Raw genomic sequence first — 21086 nt, forward strand, 5'->3', positions numbered from 1 at the left:
AGTGTATTTAATGAACGTATTGCAAATAAGACATCTGCGCTGGGTAATGAAATGAAGTCGCGCGTGATTGATTAATTCTGAATCCGGTTATAATTTTATCAAATGAAGTTATTCTGACCAGACGTAATGTAATATTTTTTTTATAAACATATCGAAGATCTTCAATTTTTTTTTTTTTAACTTAGAATCATAATGTGATAGTTTAATAAATCCGTTTTGATAAAACTACCAAAAGGTTTCTCAATGATTGTTCTGTACAAAATTTTGTTACTCGCAAAATAGAAATTGCGCATGGTGTCCGTTTTAATATATTATTAGCAATTCCGATACTGTTTTATGAATAATATAATTATATAAAAAAAAAACTTTTTCCACAATCTTTATCGAGATACCTATTTATGATTTTTGTTCTTTTTTGTTTTTTGTTTTGTTTTTGTTTCAAGACAACAGAAGTATCAATTTGGGAGCGGCATTCATTCTATATTCATAAAAAATTACATGATAATTGATAGACTGGTATGATAGTACATACAAAATCTCAACGAAGTTGTAATCTTACCTGTTTTTCAATGAGTGGAAATATTTTCTCTTTGGAACTGTTCGGCATATCCCTGAAAACACTTTCTCCATGATTAAAATATGTCCTAATTTCATTGTTCAGCACTTGAGTTGTTTTTTCTACAATGGTGTGAAATAGTTCCCGGTCTATCCTAAGAACCTCTGACCTTTCTTTAGTATACACTGTAGCAGGCGGAGATATATCCTCGTCTCGACTCTCGGCGTTTACCATACCCAGATATTCCCCTGTGCCGTGGCTGTATATGATATTCGGTTGATAAACATTCCTTGATTCTGTGGAACTCATGTCATATGTCACTTCCACGGCACCGTGCACAATATAATAACACGACAGTTTATCCTCCCAGGGTTTCTTGACCACATATTCGAACGCATCGTAATTTTCCATTGTAACAACATGGCTTAGAGCATCTTTGATATAATCCTGACCTTTATGTATAAGTTTGAGACCATCTACCACTGTCCGCATGGATAACAGTTCAGATTTTGTCAACGTTCGTTCCACGCCTTCCTCAACAGCTCTTCGTATTACGTACCATCACCCTTCGGGCTTCTTTTGTGATGATAACGTTGCCCTGTGTTGCGAACAGGCGTTTGTTGAAAACCGGGGGAAGGTCCTTATGATCATCCTCCTGTTCCCGCTGAGGATTAGCCTCATCATTTAACCGCTTTATTTGCACGAGGTGTTCCACAACTTGGCTCATTTTCCTGAAATGGCAATGAGAAGAAAATGACGGTGGAATTGTATCGATCACCAAAGGCTTTATATCATTGTTATATTACACCGTCTAGGTTTCAATAACTAGTGGATGCTTGACGTCGATGGAAGAAAGACAGAATAGCAGTAACTCCAGATATAGCCCAGATATAAATATTAGGTATATTTGATAATAGAATCGTGACTATGAATGTGCTTATCACCAGTTCAGGGTCAATAACACAGAACTATTTACAATCATAAATTGTAAATCCATATATTTTGCAGGTGGTTACACTGCTGGTGGATATTTAGTCCTGGAAGTTTATCGTTACGTGCCTCTCACGTTTAATTCATCTTTATATCTTCCACTGTTTAGAATATACACATGCACTTAACATTTAACTTTTGTAAATTATAGCATTTATTGAAATCATCGGTCAACCAAATTTTCTACATGTCTATCTATCTATTTCGAATTTAGTTTCCTATAATCACCTAACATCACTGACGAGTCTTAGAAAGACATAACAGCTGTATGATGTCCCTAACATCATTGGCGAGTCCTAGAAGGACAAAACAGCTATATGATGCCCCTAACATCACTGGTGAGTCCTAGAAGGACAAAACAGCTGTATGATGCCCCTAACATCACTGGTGAGTCCTAGAAGGACAAAACAGCTATCTGATGTCGCTTACATCACTGGCGAGTCCTAAAAGGACAAAACAGCTATATGATGTCCCTAACATCACTGAGGAGTCCTAGAAGGACTAAACAGCTATTTGATGCCCCTAACATCAATGAGGGGTCCTAGAAGGACAAAACAGTTGTATGATGCAGTTTTATTAATTTTTGCTCTACTGTATCTAGTTCTCAATTTGCTTTGAAAAGTATCTTTCTTACCAAATAATACCCCAACTGATACCATTGATGTTGTATAAACATACCACCTGAAAGATGAAGACTATACAGAACAGCAGTGACCGGGGGTTTGTTCAATATCCAATTTATCATTTTGATATCATAACATACACGGTTAGGATCTAGGTTGATATGGCGGCAATTGTTGAATAATGTAGAACGTTTTTAAACTTTAAAAGAAATAGCCTTTCAGAAGAAAACTAACTTTGAATAATACGCAGTTTGGTATTCACTTTTCGTCATATACGTTTCTATTGCTAATTTTAAACTCAAATGTCCTGTTAACTTGCGTATCTGTTGTAGAATCCTTTCATTTGTTTGTTTGCTGGAGTTATCTCCCCTACCAACAACCAGTGTCACTCTAAGGCGGGGTCTCCTTAAAGTAGTTGGTAACTAACTCACTGAACAACACCCGGGAGGCCCGTCGCATGAAACCAGAGCAGTCAATGGTGAAGTGTCTTGCCCATAGACATAATCACAACAACATTCGATAACCGGTCTGTTTCTCAGCTTCCCGTGAAACACAAACCGACATGGTAGGGAGCGTCGAACTACACACCTCGGATCTTCACCTGAGGTTACGTGGACGACGCTCTAACCGACTGAGTTATCGCGTCCTGTATTGTATGTTTGGCTAAACTAAAACTTAAATAAGTATTAACTTCCGTATCTGTACATTTCTCGTATTTGGTATTCTTCACTTAAGTGTATAACTACTCATGTAATAATCTGATGTAAACGTTTTATTCTTAAAACACTGTCGCACACTGTTATCTCGAAGTCAGTATGGGTCATGAAAACACTTCGCAACCGAGGTGACCGAGTATAGTTTATATAGGTTTTTTTACTCGAGTTAAGCAGGGTTTCGAGGTATCAGAGCTCGAGATTTGAATTCAAATTTATTTCCGTAAGTTTTACAACTTATTGGATAACATAATATACATTTGTACATACATTCAAGAACAAAGGCACCCACTCTTACATAATTCATCATTCATTCTACAAAATAGTACTTACTCTCTTCACATACATCTACAGTCAACAAAAGTAAAAACAATTTTAAAGAACAATAACAAATAATATATTATTAATCTAATAAGTTGAAAATGAATATATTTTAATTAAGATTTGATAACAAATCGTTCCTACGTTTATTTGCTAGTGGTAGATATTTTCCTAAATTGTTAAGTTCTTTTGTATTTTCTACTTTGAGTAATTGAAAAAGTTTAAACATACTAGGGTTTTTTTAAATAACATGGTTTAATCAAATTAAGACGAATGTCTGCGTAACACTTGCATTTAAAAATAAAATGGTATTCGTCTTCTATATCATTTTCATCACATAAAATGCATTTTCTTTCCTGCCTCGGAATATCAATATATCTTCCACGTTCAATAGTTAGATCATGTGCAGACAAACGAATCTTTGAAATAAGTTTTTGGTAATTACCATTAACTGGTTTATAAAGATACGACTGAAGTTTAATATCATCAACTAGATTTTGGTATGAAATTCCTTTAGACGACAACTTTACTTTCATCAAACATTCTTGCTGGAAATGATCGAAAATACGCTGTTTAAATACATTACTATAAAATTGATCTGAACAGTTACTGGTTTCTTCAAACATATACCCAAGACCTACAGTTAAAATTTAACTAGACTATATGATGCATTGCTTTATGGCTTCAGGTCAGTTCAGCACCATGTACGGCAATGGCAATACATTATAAATATTTGATCTTGAAAAAGTCAGAAGAGTCGCATAATATCAATTCCTGTTCGAGTATCATTTTATGACCAGGTGTCCTGCCACGTGTTTACTCACGGTACATATATGTGTGTATGCTGTTAATGTTATTATATATTTATCATGCAATTTAACAAAGTAAGGGTTATATAACCATATAAATATTTATGCGTTGTAAAGTCCTCCACGTAAAGAATGGCAAAAACTTAACTTACCACGACACATTCGGTTCTTTTTGCACATGTCTACTTCAGATATTGCGTGTAAGAATGTAAAATAAATAAAGAGATCAACGGTCTCTAATAACATACCACTACTTTACATAAGAAGTATAAATGTTTATTTTTCTAAAATAAATATAAAAATAAAAAAATAAATATATAATTCATAAAACATACATTACATGAGAATGTACATGCACAGTCATGAACTTCTGTTATTTTAAATTCCCAATCTTATAACGTTATGCGTTGAATACATTGTATGTAACAGGATGTACGGTTAACGTAGAGACCAACCTTAGTTTGTCACGTACACATTTCTTCTTTTTGCGTATGGCAACGTGACAAGCAAACGACTGTTATCGTAATTGAAAATGATGGAAATCTGCACCCATGTTGAATTAATTTTCTGTAGTTGTTCACAAGGTATTCCAGCATTTTCCATGCTGTATTGAATGACATAGTTTATCTATTACGCGTACGTTTTTTGTCGTCTCCTACCATTAACAACCATATAGGTATTCCCCAGGTTCCCCGATTTCCTTCCACAGTAAGACCCCTCGCTCACTTCAATCATGGCCAACAAGCGTGATTAAAACAAGTTTATATAAATTGTTTCGCAATTTTTGTAAAATAAATAAAGTCTATACAGGGAAAATAAAACTGTATGGGAGAGTTTTAATCCTTTTTGGCTCTAATGTGTGTATCTCTCAATTTGTTCTTAAATGTGTTAATATCGTTTGTCTTTTGTACAATCACCTAATGTACCTTAACCATTGTCAACAGTGTTGTACACTGTATCTCAGCACGTGTTACTTACTGTTATGTTAAATGTGACAGTTACTCCCAAACGAAACGTGAAAATATAGATGAATAATGCATCTCAATAATGCTATAAAGCTTGTAAGGTAAACAGTAAACAAAAAACTCACAAAGTAACCACACGTAAGAGATTACAATCGCCACGATAAACATCACTGGAAACAGTACAGACACACAAAGGCAGTAATATTGGACACACCTTAACTATATACAAATGTAGCTGAATGTAACCACTTCAGTCATACGTTGTTTATTTGTGTCGTAGAAAAGTGAAATTGTACCGAACCAGTGTAATGCTATTAACAATTATGGTAAAACATAGCTAATTCGTAGTTTATATTCACAGAAATTTCTGTTAGGGTTGATCCAGGGATGATGTATCACACCAAACAAATTACATGACCAAGGGAAAAACTCGATTCTACACGATGTCCAAGATAACGCTGGTGGATTAAAAGTTACCAACATGGGTATATAGTAAACAGTACAAATCTATGTAACACACACATACATATACTTACGGCACGAATCTATATTATAACATTGTATATATCTATTAGTAAGAAAAATGTTCTTTTATGCAGCAAAACCTTATAGTAATGTTCCAAAGCGTGTAAACACAGCAAACCTACCGCTGCCTTATAATGGGAGCCAGCTCTTCACCGGGCCCGGTTTATAATGGAAAGATGAGGAGTACAATATCAAATAGTCAAATAAACTACATATCAACAAATGAGAATAAGATATACCACAGCGTCAACAAATGAGGATCATATATACCACAGCGTCAATAAACAAGGATCAAATATACCACAACGTCGAGAAACAAGGATCAAATATACCACAACGTCGAGAAACAAGGATCAAATATCGCACAGCGTCAACAAACAAGGATCAAATATACCACAGCATCAACAGACAATGATTACTAGTATATATATCACAACGTCAATAAAACAAGGATCAAATATACCACATCATCAACAGACAAGGATTATATGTATCACAGGGTCAGGAAACAAGGATCAAATATACCACAGCGTCAATAAACAAGGATCAAATATACCACAGCGTCACCAAACAAGGAGCAACGCTACTATAATTGTCCCACAAACAACCGACAGAGAATCCATACTGATAATCAGATAGTGTTTATGAGTATTTTCCGCCGCTAAAAGTTATTGCTTATATTAAGGATAGATGATGAGCGAAGATAAGACAATTTTTCTTACCAGATTGATTACAAATCCATATATCCAGAATACTTTAGTATCCTCAATCAATGACAGCATGTGCGCGCGACAGCGGTCTACTGAACATACCCATTATGCCAAATGGAAGTCAATCGTCCTGCTACAACGTAATGGCCTGATCATGAACGTGTATGATTATTAATCGACAGTTCATTCAGACTCGTAATTCTTTACGTGAGGTAATATATTTCAAATTTTCTGTGTATGTAGATGTGTCATAAATACATATTACCTATCTAAATATCACAGATTGTAGATCATTTTTCAGACATGAAAGGACGTATTTCTTTTGTATTCTGAAACAAGAATGACCTTGATAACCCTGCCAATACGACATTCGGTCGTTTTAACTGTAATTACTTAACCTTCAATATCGGCATCGGGTGGCGGTAAATACGTCTACTTATTTGTAATATAAGTATGAATACTAATTTGTCAGAAAAATATTTCGTCTAGTGCTAGCCCTTAATCCGTTAGAAATATTATATTATCACAGTTATACAGCCATTATCTCTATTAGTTATGAGTATACACGACAGTCGAATTATTATCTTTATAACCGGTTTTACTGAACATTAGTACACATCTACTTTAAAGAAAACACCAAGTTATGCAGTAAGTATTTTACATGTAACTGGGTATACGGACAGTTTTCTGTAAAAGCTATAATCATGGTCGATATTGACCTTCTATATAACTTAGATGTACACTCGTCTGTTAGTGGTTTAAATGATTGGCTCTTTAAAGTGAAGTAAACATGCATTCATACAAATGATTCGCTACCTATCGTCGCCTTTTAAGTACAATTATATCTCTTAACACAGAATAATGTTTATAAATGTCGTTCACATAATATATACATTTTAATGTAGGAAAGCAATCACAGACACCGGCGAAAAGTACACGAGCTCGTAAACATCTGTTTATACATGCACACTTTGACAAAGCAACACGGTTACTTCAAAGCTTGAACCCTGAGCATTTATTATTTCAACGTATACTTTCAGAAAAACCTGATGACGCCATACCTTGAAAATCCTTGGGTGATGGAGGTATTTATTAAAATTAACCTTACATGCTTTATTTACAGAAACATGACAAGTACATCTTAAAACCATATGGATTGTGGTTATAAAAAACTTACATGATCAGTGAGCATCCCCCGGTTGTTATTTTGAGGACGCGACATTACCTATTATTGGTCTAGATTACATTAAGAGTGTCTCATCGACAAGTCAGAGATATCTGGTCTGATTCCCTTGGTGCTTTTACATGGGTTTCCATATCAATCCTCAGTTTGTTTACATTTTGCCTCCGTCTTATTGATTTCGACTTCGAATTACAGTTCTGTTTAATCTTCCGTTTTACTTATACAATAATCCACATCTGTGAGATAAGTTAAACATCAACCGGTAACGTTTAGGGTTTTAAATCCAACATTAAGCTTTATATCGACAAACGGATTTTTGTCTGTGAGTCATTGATTAGTGGAATCCCTTACCATGCAATACCGACAATATATATTAACGTTGTATCGGTACAAATGAACCTTCGTTTCCCCACGGAAGGTCCAGCTAGTAATCCCCAAATAGATAGGAAAGTAGTCTCCGGTTTTAAGGATGGAATAGAAATCTTTAGAAAGCTTTAATCGATAAGTCCGAACGATGTGAACATCTATATACCCACGAAGGTATTTAAACATGGAAGTGTAGCGATTAAACTATCACTACGATAAAATTCGTCCGACGTATGACGAGCAATGTCAGTAGGTGATGTAATAGTTATCGATAAATTCTCGTGACAACTTATACAGCTGACACCACACATCAGACCAGGACATTTTTGTGAGCTTTGAAACCAATAATAAATCAACATGACAGCGGAACAAATCGCAGTTTAATTTCAGCTTACTGTGCAGTAAATCTATTTGCCGTTTCACTAAAAAAATGATCGATCTTGACACCGGAGATTGAATTAATACTTGCTGAATCGATTTTCCGGGGAAATATTTGTTGCTGTCTTCTCAGTTTGAATTAGTTCGCGAGTATTAGATTTTTCGGGTGTATTAGTTTGCGGGTATAAGATTTCTCCTAATACCACTCTGTAAGCCTACAGCAGGCAATACGTTTATACATAAATATAATTCCCTGCATTGACAATCCTGGGTGTTTTCGCATTTATTCAATGACCGCGAATATATCAAAATTAAATCCCCGCGAATATTACAAACTACAGTGTGTATAGTATCACATGATAAAACAGATATATAAATCAAAATGGCTAAGAAAGCTGATTAGCTATATCAAGTATCAACCTTAAGTTTACAAATGCGGATTCTGGAACCGAAACATGGTGGTCTCTAAAATTGGTACCGGATAAAAAATTATTTAAACCTTATATTGAAGCATCTTACACCTTTACATGAGGTTCAAGCTATCATGCGTGCGGACACATCTATTTTATTACTGACACTAAAGTTTGTTAACTCGTACGTCGTTTTAACGTTTCACTTAATACCATATTTACGGTATATTTAGAAAGTCGGTTGAATAAGTAAGGAGAATATCGAAAAGATCGAACGAAATGGATGTCAAAATATCGGTACATTGTATTTATAGAAGCTTAAATTTACTTTAAAGACACATAATTCATCTTTCAAATGACACAACTAATTTTAGTTTTTCAAAAAGTAATATCAATTCCTTTTGAACTACTTTTAGATGGCTGTGTTACTGTGATGGTATTGTTATTATCATAAGTTATTGAAATGTTGTATGGCTTCTTTATTTACACACACATAACCTTCCTTTTAATGTATAACATAATCGGATTATAGGTCTACATATAGGTACTCGCCTCGTCTGTATACAATGATTATTGCATAATAATAACACTGTATACTAACACATTCTCTGTGTTAATGTAATGGAAATATGGCATTATAATTGGTTATGTCTACTCTTGTATACGATTTAAACACGGGGCAGTCTTAATCTCCGGGGATTATCTAACATGTCTATCACGTTTTACATCCGGAACCTGTCCGTCCCGTTTTAAATCATTAGAATGGTGGCAAGGTTCAAAATATACAGTTACTTAATCCAATGTTGAAAATTATGAAAATTAAAATGAGGATTATGATATCCCTTAGTCGTGTAAATCTCAATTTGTTTGGAGGTGTTGGTGCTTGTGGGCCTTTTGTACAATCCATTGAAGATCAAAACCACGTGGAACAAAACTGTCGTTATAATGATTAAGCAAAAGCTATTGAGCTCATTCACATGTATCTTTGCCTAAATCAAAAACAGAAAGTCTAATAACCATTTGACACCTGATATGGGCGGTTAATATTAGATCTGCAGTAAAATACAGATGTTGTGGTAATGGGTTTGATAATCACTAGGTGACAAAACCGGCAAAGTGAATTAAGGGTGTACGTGGGGTGCATTCGATGAGACGTCTTTATACTTCAGATAACGGTTTGCAAGATTAATTATAAAGCATATGTCTCACTTCATATCGTATGAATGTGGATTAACACTGGGGATATGGACTCTTTTCTGTCATGTCGTAACTAGACCATGAATACAACCATAGAGTTTAAATCCAACAGGTTCATATTTAAAAGGACTATAATTACCAGATACTCACTTTTGAAATCATGCAGCTATCATGACACGAGAGGGACTCGATATTATATACATATATATATATATATGGCCAGCAAGTGATCTATGCATTACGGTAAAATACTATTTGCATAAATCTCAAAAGACCTCTCACCTTTGATACAAAGAGTGATTAGGTTTTTACTTCTTATATAAAGGTACTGAACGTGATATGGCGCAATGAATATATCTTTCCATGGTACGGTCTTTGAAATAATATTTTCAGGTCGGGTTCCAAATTATGTTCTTTTGATGAGGGTCAAGATAGAAAATATGTTAGCCCGAGAACAAAAACACACAAATTTCAATACACTTATTAATTTTACTATATCTTAAAGAGTGATAAACGCGGCCATTCTAAATTGGACTTTAGCCATTAGAACCCACTATACAAGGCCATTTTCCTTAATTCAGACGTAAAATCACGATTTATCGATAATACTATCGGCAAACTCGATCTGTATTAAATCAAGACCACTATAGCTACTGTCTTAAGTGTCTCCTGCAATGTTATTGACAATATTTCAAGTTCTTGAGTTATAAAGACTGTTTAGTTCTTTCCTTGTCACTATCCCATTTCTTATTTTGAAAATATTACCTTAATTTGATATATATTTCAATTTAATTCAATTCATTTGTTGACTTTGAGCTTTACAACTCATCAGTACACATACCATAAGTATACAATAAAATGGCGATCACTGCTGTATAGCGGTGTGATATCAATATCTATAGGGAATTCATAAATCAGCTTTAGACATTATATCTTATACCTGGCCATACTAAATTGTGCCAAACTATGAAAGGTCCTGTTTCCTAAATTTAGGTTTAACCTGTTATTAACAAAAGTTGTTAGATATAAAGACTGTTTGGTTTAAACATATTTTATTGGCAAATATACAAATGGGATCAGACACAATTTTAAAACCAATCTAATTAAAATTATGTGTTCGTTATCTACTCTGTAAACTCCGTATATTCAAGATAATGAACATCTAATTTTAATCAAATTGGTTCAAAACATATAATTCGTCTTCGTTATCATTATCCCACGTCTTATTTTTAGAACATTACTTAATTTGATCTACATGTAAATTTTAATTCATTTCAGATTATTGACTTTGAACATAACACCTCATCAGTACTGATAACACACAATACAATACATTGGCGGTCACTGCAGTATAGCAGCGGGGTATCAACATCTATAGAGAATGGACAAACCCGATCTAGACATTATATATGTATTATGTTTTCCTAAATTGTGTTGCATGATATACATATTTACTTAACATTGTTAAATCTTTATCGGAAAACTAAAGACACCCACCCTTCTCAATCGTTTTGTTTTATATACCGCGCAGAAACAGATAAAACAGTAACAGAGGTTATGGTAGTATGAACGCCAGGGAGCGTACTTATGAGCTAAATGACCTAACGGCACCGGTGTCTACAATACAAAGACTACTCTACATTGTTAAAATTACAATTAACAAGGCTGGATTGGTATGAACAACTCTTTTACTTACACTAATCCTACTTACCAGTGTTAAGATAATCAAATAGTGTCGCCTTAAAGTAATTGGTTAATCAGAATATTGGTATTGAATTAAATTGATAAAAATACAAGCAGGTATTTTCAACATGACAATTAGAAGACAAAACATAATCCAATGGGAAAAAGCATACTCTGAATATTTTCAAATTTTCTGAAATGGTTATTTTTTAACTGTTTGTTAATATATTCTGAAGTTCATATGGATCCCGCCAAGTTTGTTCAGTAATAAGGTAACCATAAATATCGTAAGTAGGATTATGGTCGCGATGAACGTTATTGAAACTAAGCTCGTTACAATCACATTTAGGCATAGGCCTAATGGTTATAGATTAAAACGCTCTAAACTCTTTTATAGCTGACGATCACCATTTATTTACAATATTATGGAGTTCGAAACATCATTTAAACTTGACAAGTATTCTAATGAGACCGTAGGTCATAGAGTTATCTGAGAGACGTTAGCTACTGATAAAATACATCTAGGGGTTTGACTATTAAACATATAGAGTGGGGTGTATTCCCATAATAAGACCAAACGATGTCCTATTTTATTAGAAACCTCTCTATCACAAACTATAACATGTAAATCAACGACGTAATTAAACTTTACATCACAAATTTTATGTAATGTCTGCAATAATTAAGACATGAATATATATAATGAACATCATTTAATTGAATAAAACCTTTCATTGTGGAACAGAGAATGCGATGACAGTACCAGGCATTGTGTACTTACCAAAACTGTCTTTACCAATGTTCAGTCGATGTACATCTCGGATTCTAGCCATTGGCCAGTGTGAAACACAAATGACTCAATAACATCAATCCAGTCATCTGCCTGATGCTCTCCCATGATAAAGATGGACTTACAAGTCGGGCATAGAAGCGAAATGCATAAGCCAAGCAGCGTACAAACACATAGCAAAATGCCCCGGGTCAATACTGTACACACCACAGCAGATTAAGATGGCTTGACCCAGAACACTAGAATCGGTCTTACCTCCCGTCTTAGAATCAATGAAGTATTTTGAAACGATATATAATTCTACCTATGATGATCTGTTGAAATCATCTGTTACAAACATAGGCCATTAGTAATGTCTGATACACATTAATTAGGTTTCCATAGAAATGCTTCGTTTCCATAGCAACGCAATTCACACTTAATTGATATCTGGATGTAGTTCTTTGTCTTGTACAGGTGAACGTAGCTAAATATCACAGTGTACTACATCGCTGGTGTATATGTCCATACAACTGTAGTTATGTCAGAACGTAACTTCTAGCCACTCGATACCACCATATAGTTCCTTAGATATCACTGAAGATAATGTATCCCATGTTTGAAGGTAGAGAACATCCCTAGCATATCTCCTATATATTCATCACACGTCTCGTGGACAATCCTTAGACAGGACTAACACACAAATATCATACATGTATTATGTATATGTATTTATGTACATCAAGCCTTCATTGATCCACGAAAGTTATAAACATCAAATAATATATATTCTAATCATCCGATCAAGTGTTTGGCTAATATATACTTCAATTTAGTTTATTTATGGGCTAATGTCAATGTTTATGTACTTACGGTAATCTTGATTGAACGACTTACACAGTTGATGGATTTCGTTTAAAACAACCTATAATTTACCTTTAAATTTTAAATACCAAGTGTGTTTTAAGGTGTAATCACTTTTCCAGTGAAAAAGGAGTAGTAGACTGCAGGATTACAATGGAGAAAATAAAACAGGATTTAACTAGAATCTAATTTAACTATTGGCACATTGTAAAACTGTGATTGAATAGAGAGATAAGAGTGAAGTCAGTCCACGCGGGTGGTGGGTGTCTAACAGAGGTGACAGAGAGGTAAGTATCCCTTACACTGTGATAACATCTCTCGGTCAGACACGTCCAACTTCCTCTTTAACTATAACGCAGGTGTATGTAGTTCATTTACATTAATGTCCCCTTCAGGTAAGTTTTGAATAAGTGATATTTTAATAATGTATTAAAATGACAACAAATATACATACAGTTGTTTACAAAATCAACACCATTTTAGTAGTGTATGTTTAGTCCTATTTTGATTATTTAAATAAATGTGTTTGAGATTACCCCTAAATTTATGTGTAATGTCATGACTTTCAATAGGATCCTGGTATTGCCAATCCACTCCCTATTTCATTGTGTACAGAACCATTGTTTCCGTGTTAATTATCATTGGTTAAAAAGCCACTAATGACGTCATCACAAACCACTCACCAGCACCTGGTGATAACGACCAAATCACTAATCCCATACACACTTTAATTGTGTTTCTGTGTGTGAAAGTTCTAATCAAAATAACATGGGCTATAGTACGACCATTTCTCAATTGTCATTGGATAACATATGGTGACATGAGGGTTAATATTCTGAAGTGTTAATTTCTGTTTTTAGGAACACATTGCAATCATGATATCATAATCATTGTGATGCCTAATAACCGATGAAAATTTTCTGTTATCATGATTGATATAATGCTACTTGTCACACAGTATAAAAGCTTTGATCTATCTTACGTGTCTTCAAAAAAATTAAACGAAAGTTAAAAGGAGTGACCTCTATTTTCGTCTGGTCAAACACGCGCTCTCAACTCTCACCTCTCACCTTCACCCCTCACCTGTCACCTTCACTACACCTAAAGTCTTGCTTTTGACATGATCTTATCATCATTCAACGAGACTTGTACAGATAACGACCAAGTTTGTTTTACTCACACCCTCATCCATATTATCTTACCACGTAAGTCTTCAATCATCTGCCTATCTAGTACGTCAACTGTTTTAATGTTTACATTTAACGATGTGTGGTCTGCATGCAGTGTTTAATCAGAATGTTGAAGGTTTGGTTTGGTTTGTTTTGTTTAACATCATATTAACAGCAAGGGTCATTTAAGGACGTGCCTGGTTTTGGAGGTGAAGGAAACCCGGAGTACCCGGAGAAAAACCACCGACCTACATATGTACAGTCAGGACCAGGCAACTGTCCCACGTCCCACGTGGATTTCGAATTCGCAACCAGGACAGCTTCAAGAGGTGGAGGGCTAGTGATAAAGTGTCGGGACACCTTAACCACTCGTCCACTGCTGAAGACATTGAGGATTACACATTTGTATTATTAGCATTATATATAAATATGTAGGGCTCAGTAAGTAATACAGGCGATATTCCCTAGTGTGGGCAAATAGATTCCTTAGTTACACGTATTACGTATTAAATAGCGACTGTACTGACAAATTGACAGTATTTCAGCCGACCGCGACTTTTTCAAGACACAGCTTCATCAATTTTAAAACAACTGCGAAGTAACTTATGTCCAATTATATATAAATCACTCTGGTTAGCCCGGATGGAAACGCACGGGGAGCCTTACTGTGGACGAAATCCACATAGGTGTAAATTAAACCACCCAACTATCAAATAGCATTACATAGCTAAACGTAGATGTAAAATACTGGGGAAGAAAGAAAGACAGTACGTTGTCAACCCATTGACTAGGAAACAAGGCTATACCAACATGTACATGGCATAACGAATAGCTGCAAGTTCAGTAATGAATCATATCGTTTTAAAAACAGCAAAATTCATCTTTAATGTTAAACCCAGTTAACTTAGTTTAATAATCGCCAACCAGAATCATTTTCATTGGAGCAAACTACAATTTTTATCTCCGTTTTTTTGGCAGCGACACAAAAGACTCTTCAACATAAACCACTTACCTCGATCTTTACTCGTAACTTGACCATCAGGGAAAGCTTACAACTAATCTGATACACATTATACTGATATTTTCTACTTTTTGTCATCTTACCTAAAATACATATCTAGATAAATTTATTTGAAGAGAATTTCATCTTCCCTTCTAAATGTATTTTGTTTGGTTGAAATATCTTATTTAACTAGTGTTTTTGTTAACAACCCCCTGGCATCTATTGACTTAGAGTGTAATTATTAAAGACCGTTAGATGTCACATTATACTTATTCTAATTGCGATCTAAGAGCTTTGACATGTACTATTTACAAATTCGGCATTCCGGTTCATTGTTCGGTTTGGTCCCTCTCTTAAATCTAGAAAATCTATTTACTCATGCAATGTTTCATCACGAGAACAGCATGTCGATGGTTCAGGTATGATAAATCACTAATATTACGGGCGGATAACTCTTAAGGTGTAAATTCAATGATTAAGTAAATAGGTGTCGATGAGGCGTTCACTGTCACTGGGCGATATCACAGTGGTGAGAGGTATTTAACTCATTTTCCACATAACTGAAGTAGAAACTGTGGTGTAAATCTAAATGACCCTTGTGTACTCAAGTATTCTCTCAGCAGATAACTCTATTTAATCATTAATCGATAGATCTTTATTCGCGACCTTTGACCTCGTTGCATGGCCTTTTTATGTAACAACATTCCAGCAGATTAAAATGTGGACAAAATGTGTGATTGTCATACAGGTAATACCTTAACAATCTTAATGTTGTGATGCGAAGTTAAAATACTTATTACATGGTAATTACATTATTTAAATGCATTTCTGAACAGAAAAATTGTACAAATGTATGTAATTCTCATTAAACAATGCAACTGTGACAGGTATCTTACGTGTTAACCCTCCAGATCAACATAAGCATGAATTATAAATCACGTTTATTACTTGGATATAACATATAAACACAAATTACGAAGAAATCAAAGTTCGAGTTGTATACCCAATCCGTATCTAGAGCTCACTATCTTTAGCACAAAATTACATATGCTCTTGAAAGAGGCATTTCGGACCCGTCGCGGCCTTCTCACTAAAATGTTACAATATAGGGTGAGTGTTCAGTACGATGTTCTGTATATGATCATAATCAACTAATTTTAAAATCATCAAGGTAACAATTTAATCATATCAAACGTTTATGATACCTTGTGTCCAAAAACCAATTAAAATGGGATCAACAAGTGATACAGATACAATGTTTCTATTCATTTTTATATGGAGAAGAAGGGCAAATATGATCGATATTGTCAGAAGATTCATTTAAAAGAAAACACATCAAAGTACTTGCAATTGTAAGGCTGGCTTTAGTTTGTTGATACTAGTACAGGTAAGCTCTTCGCTTAATTCTATGTTGAAAAAAGAGTTATAAAAGAGAATGGGCCATTTTTGTTCCCATCGTTTTTGCAAACGACTGCTGGAAATTGTCAGTACTATTCCACCTCAATACATAAGTCTCGCTAATCAAAATAATTGAATGAAAAGTATTTTATGCTTGTGTATTTAATACTGTTTTGTTGACATCTTTGAGATAACCTTCAAATAGTCCACAACCATATGTTCGTGTCAACATTCGATTTCCTTGTATCATATTTTCTTAAATGAGGTAAAGAAGAAATTCATTCAGTTTTGCTATGATTTATATTATTTGCAGTGACTAAAAAAGTTATGAAAAAATCATCGCCGGATTACCTGATATAGAATCTAGATGATTAATAGATTTGTAATACATGAATAATAATTTTCTCAATCACTCACCCTTTTTCACAAATAATCCCACAAATAGTGCATAAACTTGTCATTTGTCTACCACGCGTAAACACATCAGTAATACACACATTAATCTAATCAACAACATTTAAACAAGATCCATCTGTTATACGAATCAATTCCTGGCGCACTAAATGTCTCATTAAAGGAGGAACCATCATATCATATATATCCAGCACAGGTCACTGTGTGGGATTCTCTGAATGTCCTGTTACACAGGTCACACCCTGGGATATTTGTCCCCACGCAAACATTACTAAACATTTTATAATACATAATATATGTACTGTTTATCATCAATATAATGGTAAATTCAGAAAAAAAGATAAAGAAGGCATGTGAAATGAAATTATAATAAAAAGGTCATGGCAGCAGTTCAACGACAGCGTAATCACTAACGAAAACACTCGTTTATGTTCTATCAATGGACTCTATCGAAGGATCTTTAATCCCCATGTAATTTAAAATAGATCATACAAATAAATATTTAGAATATACAAGTGAATGGTCACGACACCTGTATGGAATATTCAAACAAAGTCTACACAAGGCATGGTAGTCTTAGGTATTCATTGAACGCTCAATTAAACACCTATACTTATATTTAATTATGTTTGTGTTGACAACACTGCGACACTTTTAAATGGCTATCCGTTGGTGTTTAACCTTTGTCATGGAAAAAAGACATACAGTTAACGTAAACGATTCTAATGACAAACTAGTCTGTTTAAACACTGAAACACATTTTTTTCTTTCGTTGATTATCGAATATACATGAAGTTTGAAGTATGGTCTATGAAAGGAAATTGTGATAATTTAGTTTAATTTCAGAAGCGGCCAGAAACTGATTCTTTTTAGTGAATCGCTACACATGAAACCTGGCAATGTACACCGATGAAAAACCAAATGGTAAAGGGCTCAGTGTTCTTATTGGTCACGTTGAATCGTTCTAACCAATCAGAAGAGATAACCCAAACCCTATAAACTATATTTCATAATTCATTTAGACATGTCTTCTCCGTAGGAGTTTTGTAAACACAACAACTGTGTGTTAAATCAAAATAAAAAAAACCCGTTCTAGTAAAATTCTCTTAAGTAATGACCATAAATCGAGTTTACCTAGGTACACATATAGCTAACACCAGAGACTTGTATATCAGGTATATACGTCTCTGCTAACACTAACAAGTATATCCGTGCGTAATGTATATCAGAGGTCACTATTTCATTAATGGACCTAATTTAATATCGGACAGTAAAGGCAAAGCAGAGATATTATTAAATCAATTTAAGTCAGTATTCACAAAACCAACAGATAGTGGACTTCCATCAACAAGACTAAAATCAAAGGAAACTATCAAACCAATCAAAATATCTCAAGAAGGACTCAAAAAGCTACTACAAAAGGTTAATGTCACAAAATCTTCCGGTCCAGACAACATCCCAAACAGGATCCTAAAAGAATGCGCAGAACACCTAGCACCTATACTAACAAAGATTATGCAACAATCATTAGACACAGGGAACCTCCCCAAAGACTGGAGAGATGCAAATATATCAAGCATTTTCAAAAAAGGAGACAAACACCTACCAGAGAACTATCGTCCTGTGTCACTAACATCGGTCACATGTTAGATCCTCGAACACATAATATGCCGACACATGATGAAGCACCTGGAAAACAACAACATACTCACCAACTTAAACCACGGATTTAGATCAGGCTACTCATGTGAAACACAACTCATAACAACGGCAAATGATTTCCTACGAGAGTACGACAAAGGACACCAAGTCGATGTTGCCATCCTAGACTTCTCCAAAGCGTTCGACACAGTCCCACACGACAAACTACTCCATAAACTAGATCAATACGGAATAAAAGGAAGCCTACACTCATGGTTAACAAACTTCCTCACCACCAGGAAGATGAGAACAATAGTTGAAGGTGAGAAATCAGAGGAAACATCAGTGGATTCTGGAGTGCCACAGGGTACTGTACTCGGACCAATAATGTTCCTATGCCATATAAATGACCTCCCGGATTGTGTCAACTCGTCCGTACGCCTATTTGCAGATGACTGCCTGCTATATCGCAATATAAACGCAGATAAGGACCACCATCAATTACAGACAGATCTAAACAACCTGGAAAAATGGGCAATAGACTGGGGTATGAGATTTAATGCGAAGAAATGCTATATCATGTCAATCAACCAGAAAACATCACGGTACTATGAATTAAACCAACATATACTACAAGAAGTCCGGGACAACCCATATTTAGGCTTACAATTTTCAAACGATCTGAAATGGAACATCCATATAAACAAGACCTACAGTAAAGCCAATACCACCCTAGGCTTCGTAAGGAGAAACCTAAGAAACGTACCCGAAAATTGTCGTAAAACAGCATACATATCCCTAGTAAGATCAATCATGGAGTATGGAGCTACAATCTGGAACCCATACTTACAAGGGGATATCGACAAACTGGAGCGGATACAGAACAGAGCAGTCCGCTTCATCAAAAAAGACTACAAAAATAGAGAACCAGGATTCATTGCATCAATGAAACAACAACTAGAACTGGAAAACCTAGAAGACAGAAGACTAAGCTTGAGATTAATATTAATGTACAAGGTGGTTGAGGGGTTGGTGCCGTCGTTGCCACCAGCCGAATACACAAAACAGACAAGACCCACTCGCCAGATAAAACCGAGGCAGTTCAAAGACCATATCACAAAAAACGTTGTAGAAAAAAGAGTCTGTAACAACTCAAGAGGACTGGTCATTCCACCGAGTAAGACACCACAGTACCAGTTCTCCTTCTTCGTAGACACTACAATACACTGGAACCACCTACCAGACAAAGTCGTGCATGCGAAATCCGTGGAGGAATTCAAAACCGCCCTCCGGAACCAGCACCAATAAAACCCAAGGCGCTCTCTCTCTACCGTTGTATAAAAACCTATATAGGGCACTACAACGTATTCATACAGATACAGAATGGTGGAACCCAGTACTGTGACTAGTGAGGGAGAAATGTTTCCTATATTATAGACCTAACGACGGTCTGTAAAAAGCGCCTAGCAACGTGCAACGTACCACTCCCCAGGAAAACAATGTTATTGTTTGTTTTTGTTTATCTTGTAAAATCGATGCTTGTGGAACAAGGCTATGTTTTTTGGTAATCAATTAACTTTATAAAAATTCTGTAGTGATTTTTAAACTTAAAGCCAATGCGCTTCAGTAAGTTAGTGACTCGAACCGATTGTTTATTAAAAAGTAGTTCCTTCTGTTTATGAGTTTTTAATACTGAGACAGGCGATCTCCACATCAGCGATAGATCGTGATCATTCTAAAAATAGCAAAGAACAACCAAAACATATAACTCGTTTCGAATAACTGTACAAGGGGAGATAACTCCGTCATTCTAATGATGTTTATCATTCAATCAACTTCATGAAAGGCAAAGAGATAAATTAAAGTTAAATCTTAACCATCAATATAGGGAAATCAACGAATTTACAGACACTAGTCAGATTCCAACTAGATTTAATATTTGATTTTGCCGGAACACGGAACATTAAAAAGATCTTAAGCGGTGTGACGGACATACATGTAGTAGAACAGTATCTGTTTCTTCAATGTAGTTTAACAAGAAACAAAACAGGAAAGCCTCCGATCCCACCCTCTGAACCCCCCTCCCCCGGCTTCCTCAACCTCCACCCCTAAACGCCTCCGACCCCTCTCCCTCAAGCCACTAGTCGTCTACTAAAACAAAGCAAGCGTTAAATGTATGAGAATGATAATTTTCAATTTCTCTTTGTAGATAATACTATTTTGTTCAATTACATTCTGAAGTGTAGAACCTTTCCAAATAAAATAATACATTCACACTGGCTAACATATTCATCCTGGCTAACATATTCACCCTGGCTAACATATTCACACTGGCTAGCATATTCACTCTGGCTAACATATTCACCCTGTCTAACATATTCACCCTGGCTAACATATTC

The 21086-nt window shown here is 35.1% G+C and overlaps 1 protein-coding gene across 1 annotated transcript in view; it reads right to left on the reverse strand.

Moving 5' to 3' along the window:
• LOC117344960 overlaps positions 1-21086 on the reverse strand; it is a 53164-nt gene that overhangs the window by 16918 nt on the left and 15160 nt on the right. Inside the window, 2 exon segments of the mRNA XM_033907851.1 lie at positions 560-1096; positions 1098-1287. Coding sequence (XP_033763742.1) covers positions 560-1096; positions 1098-1287 — 727 coding nt within the window.

This window comes from Pecten maximus, chromosome 16 (assembly GCF_902652985.1).
Source record: "Pecten maximus chromosome 16, xPecMax1.1, whole genome shotgun sequence".
Classification (NCBI taxonomy): Eukaryota; Metazoa; Mollusca; class Bivalvia; order Pectinida; family Pectinidae; genus Pecten; species Pecten maximus.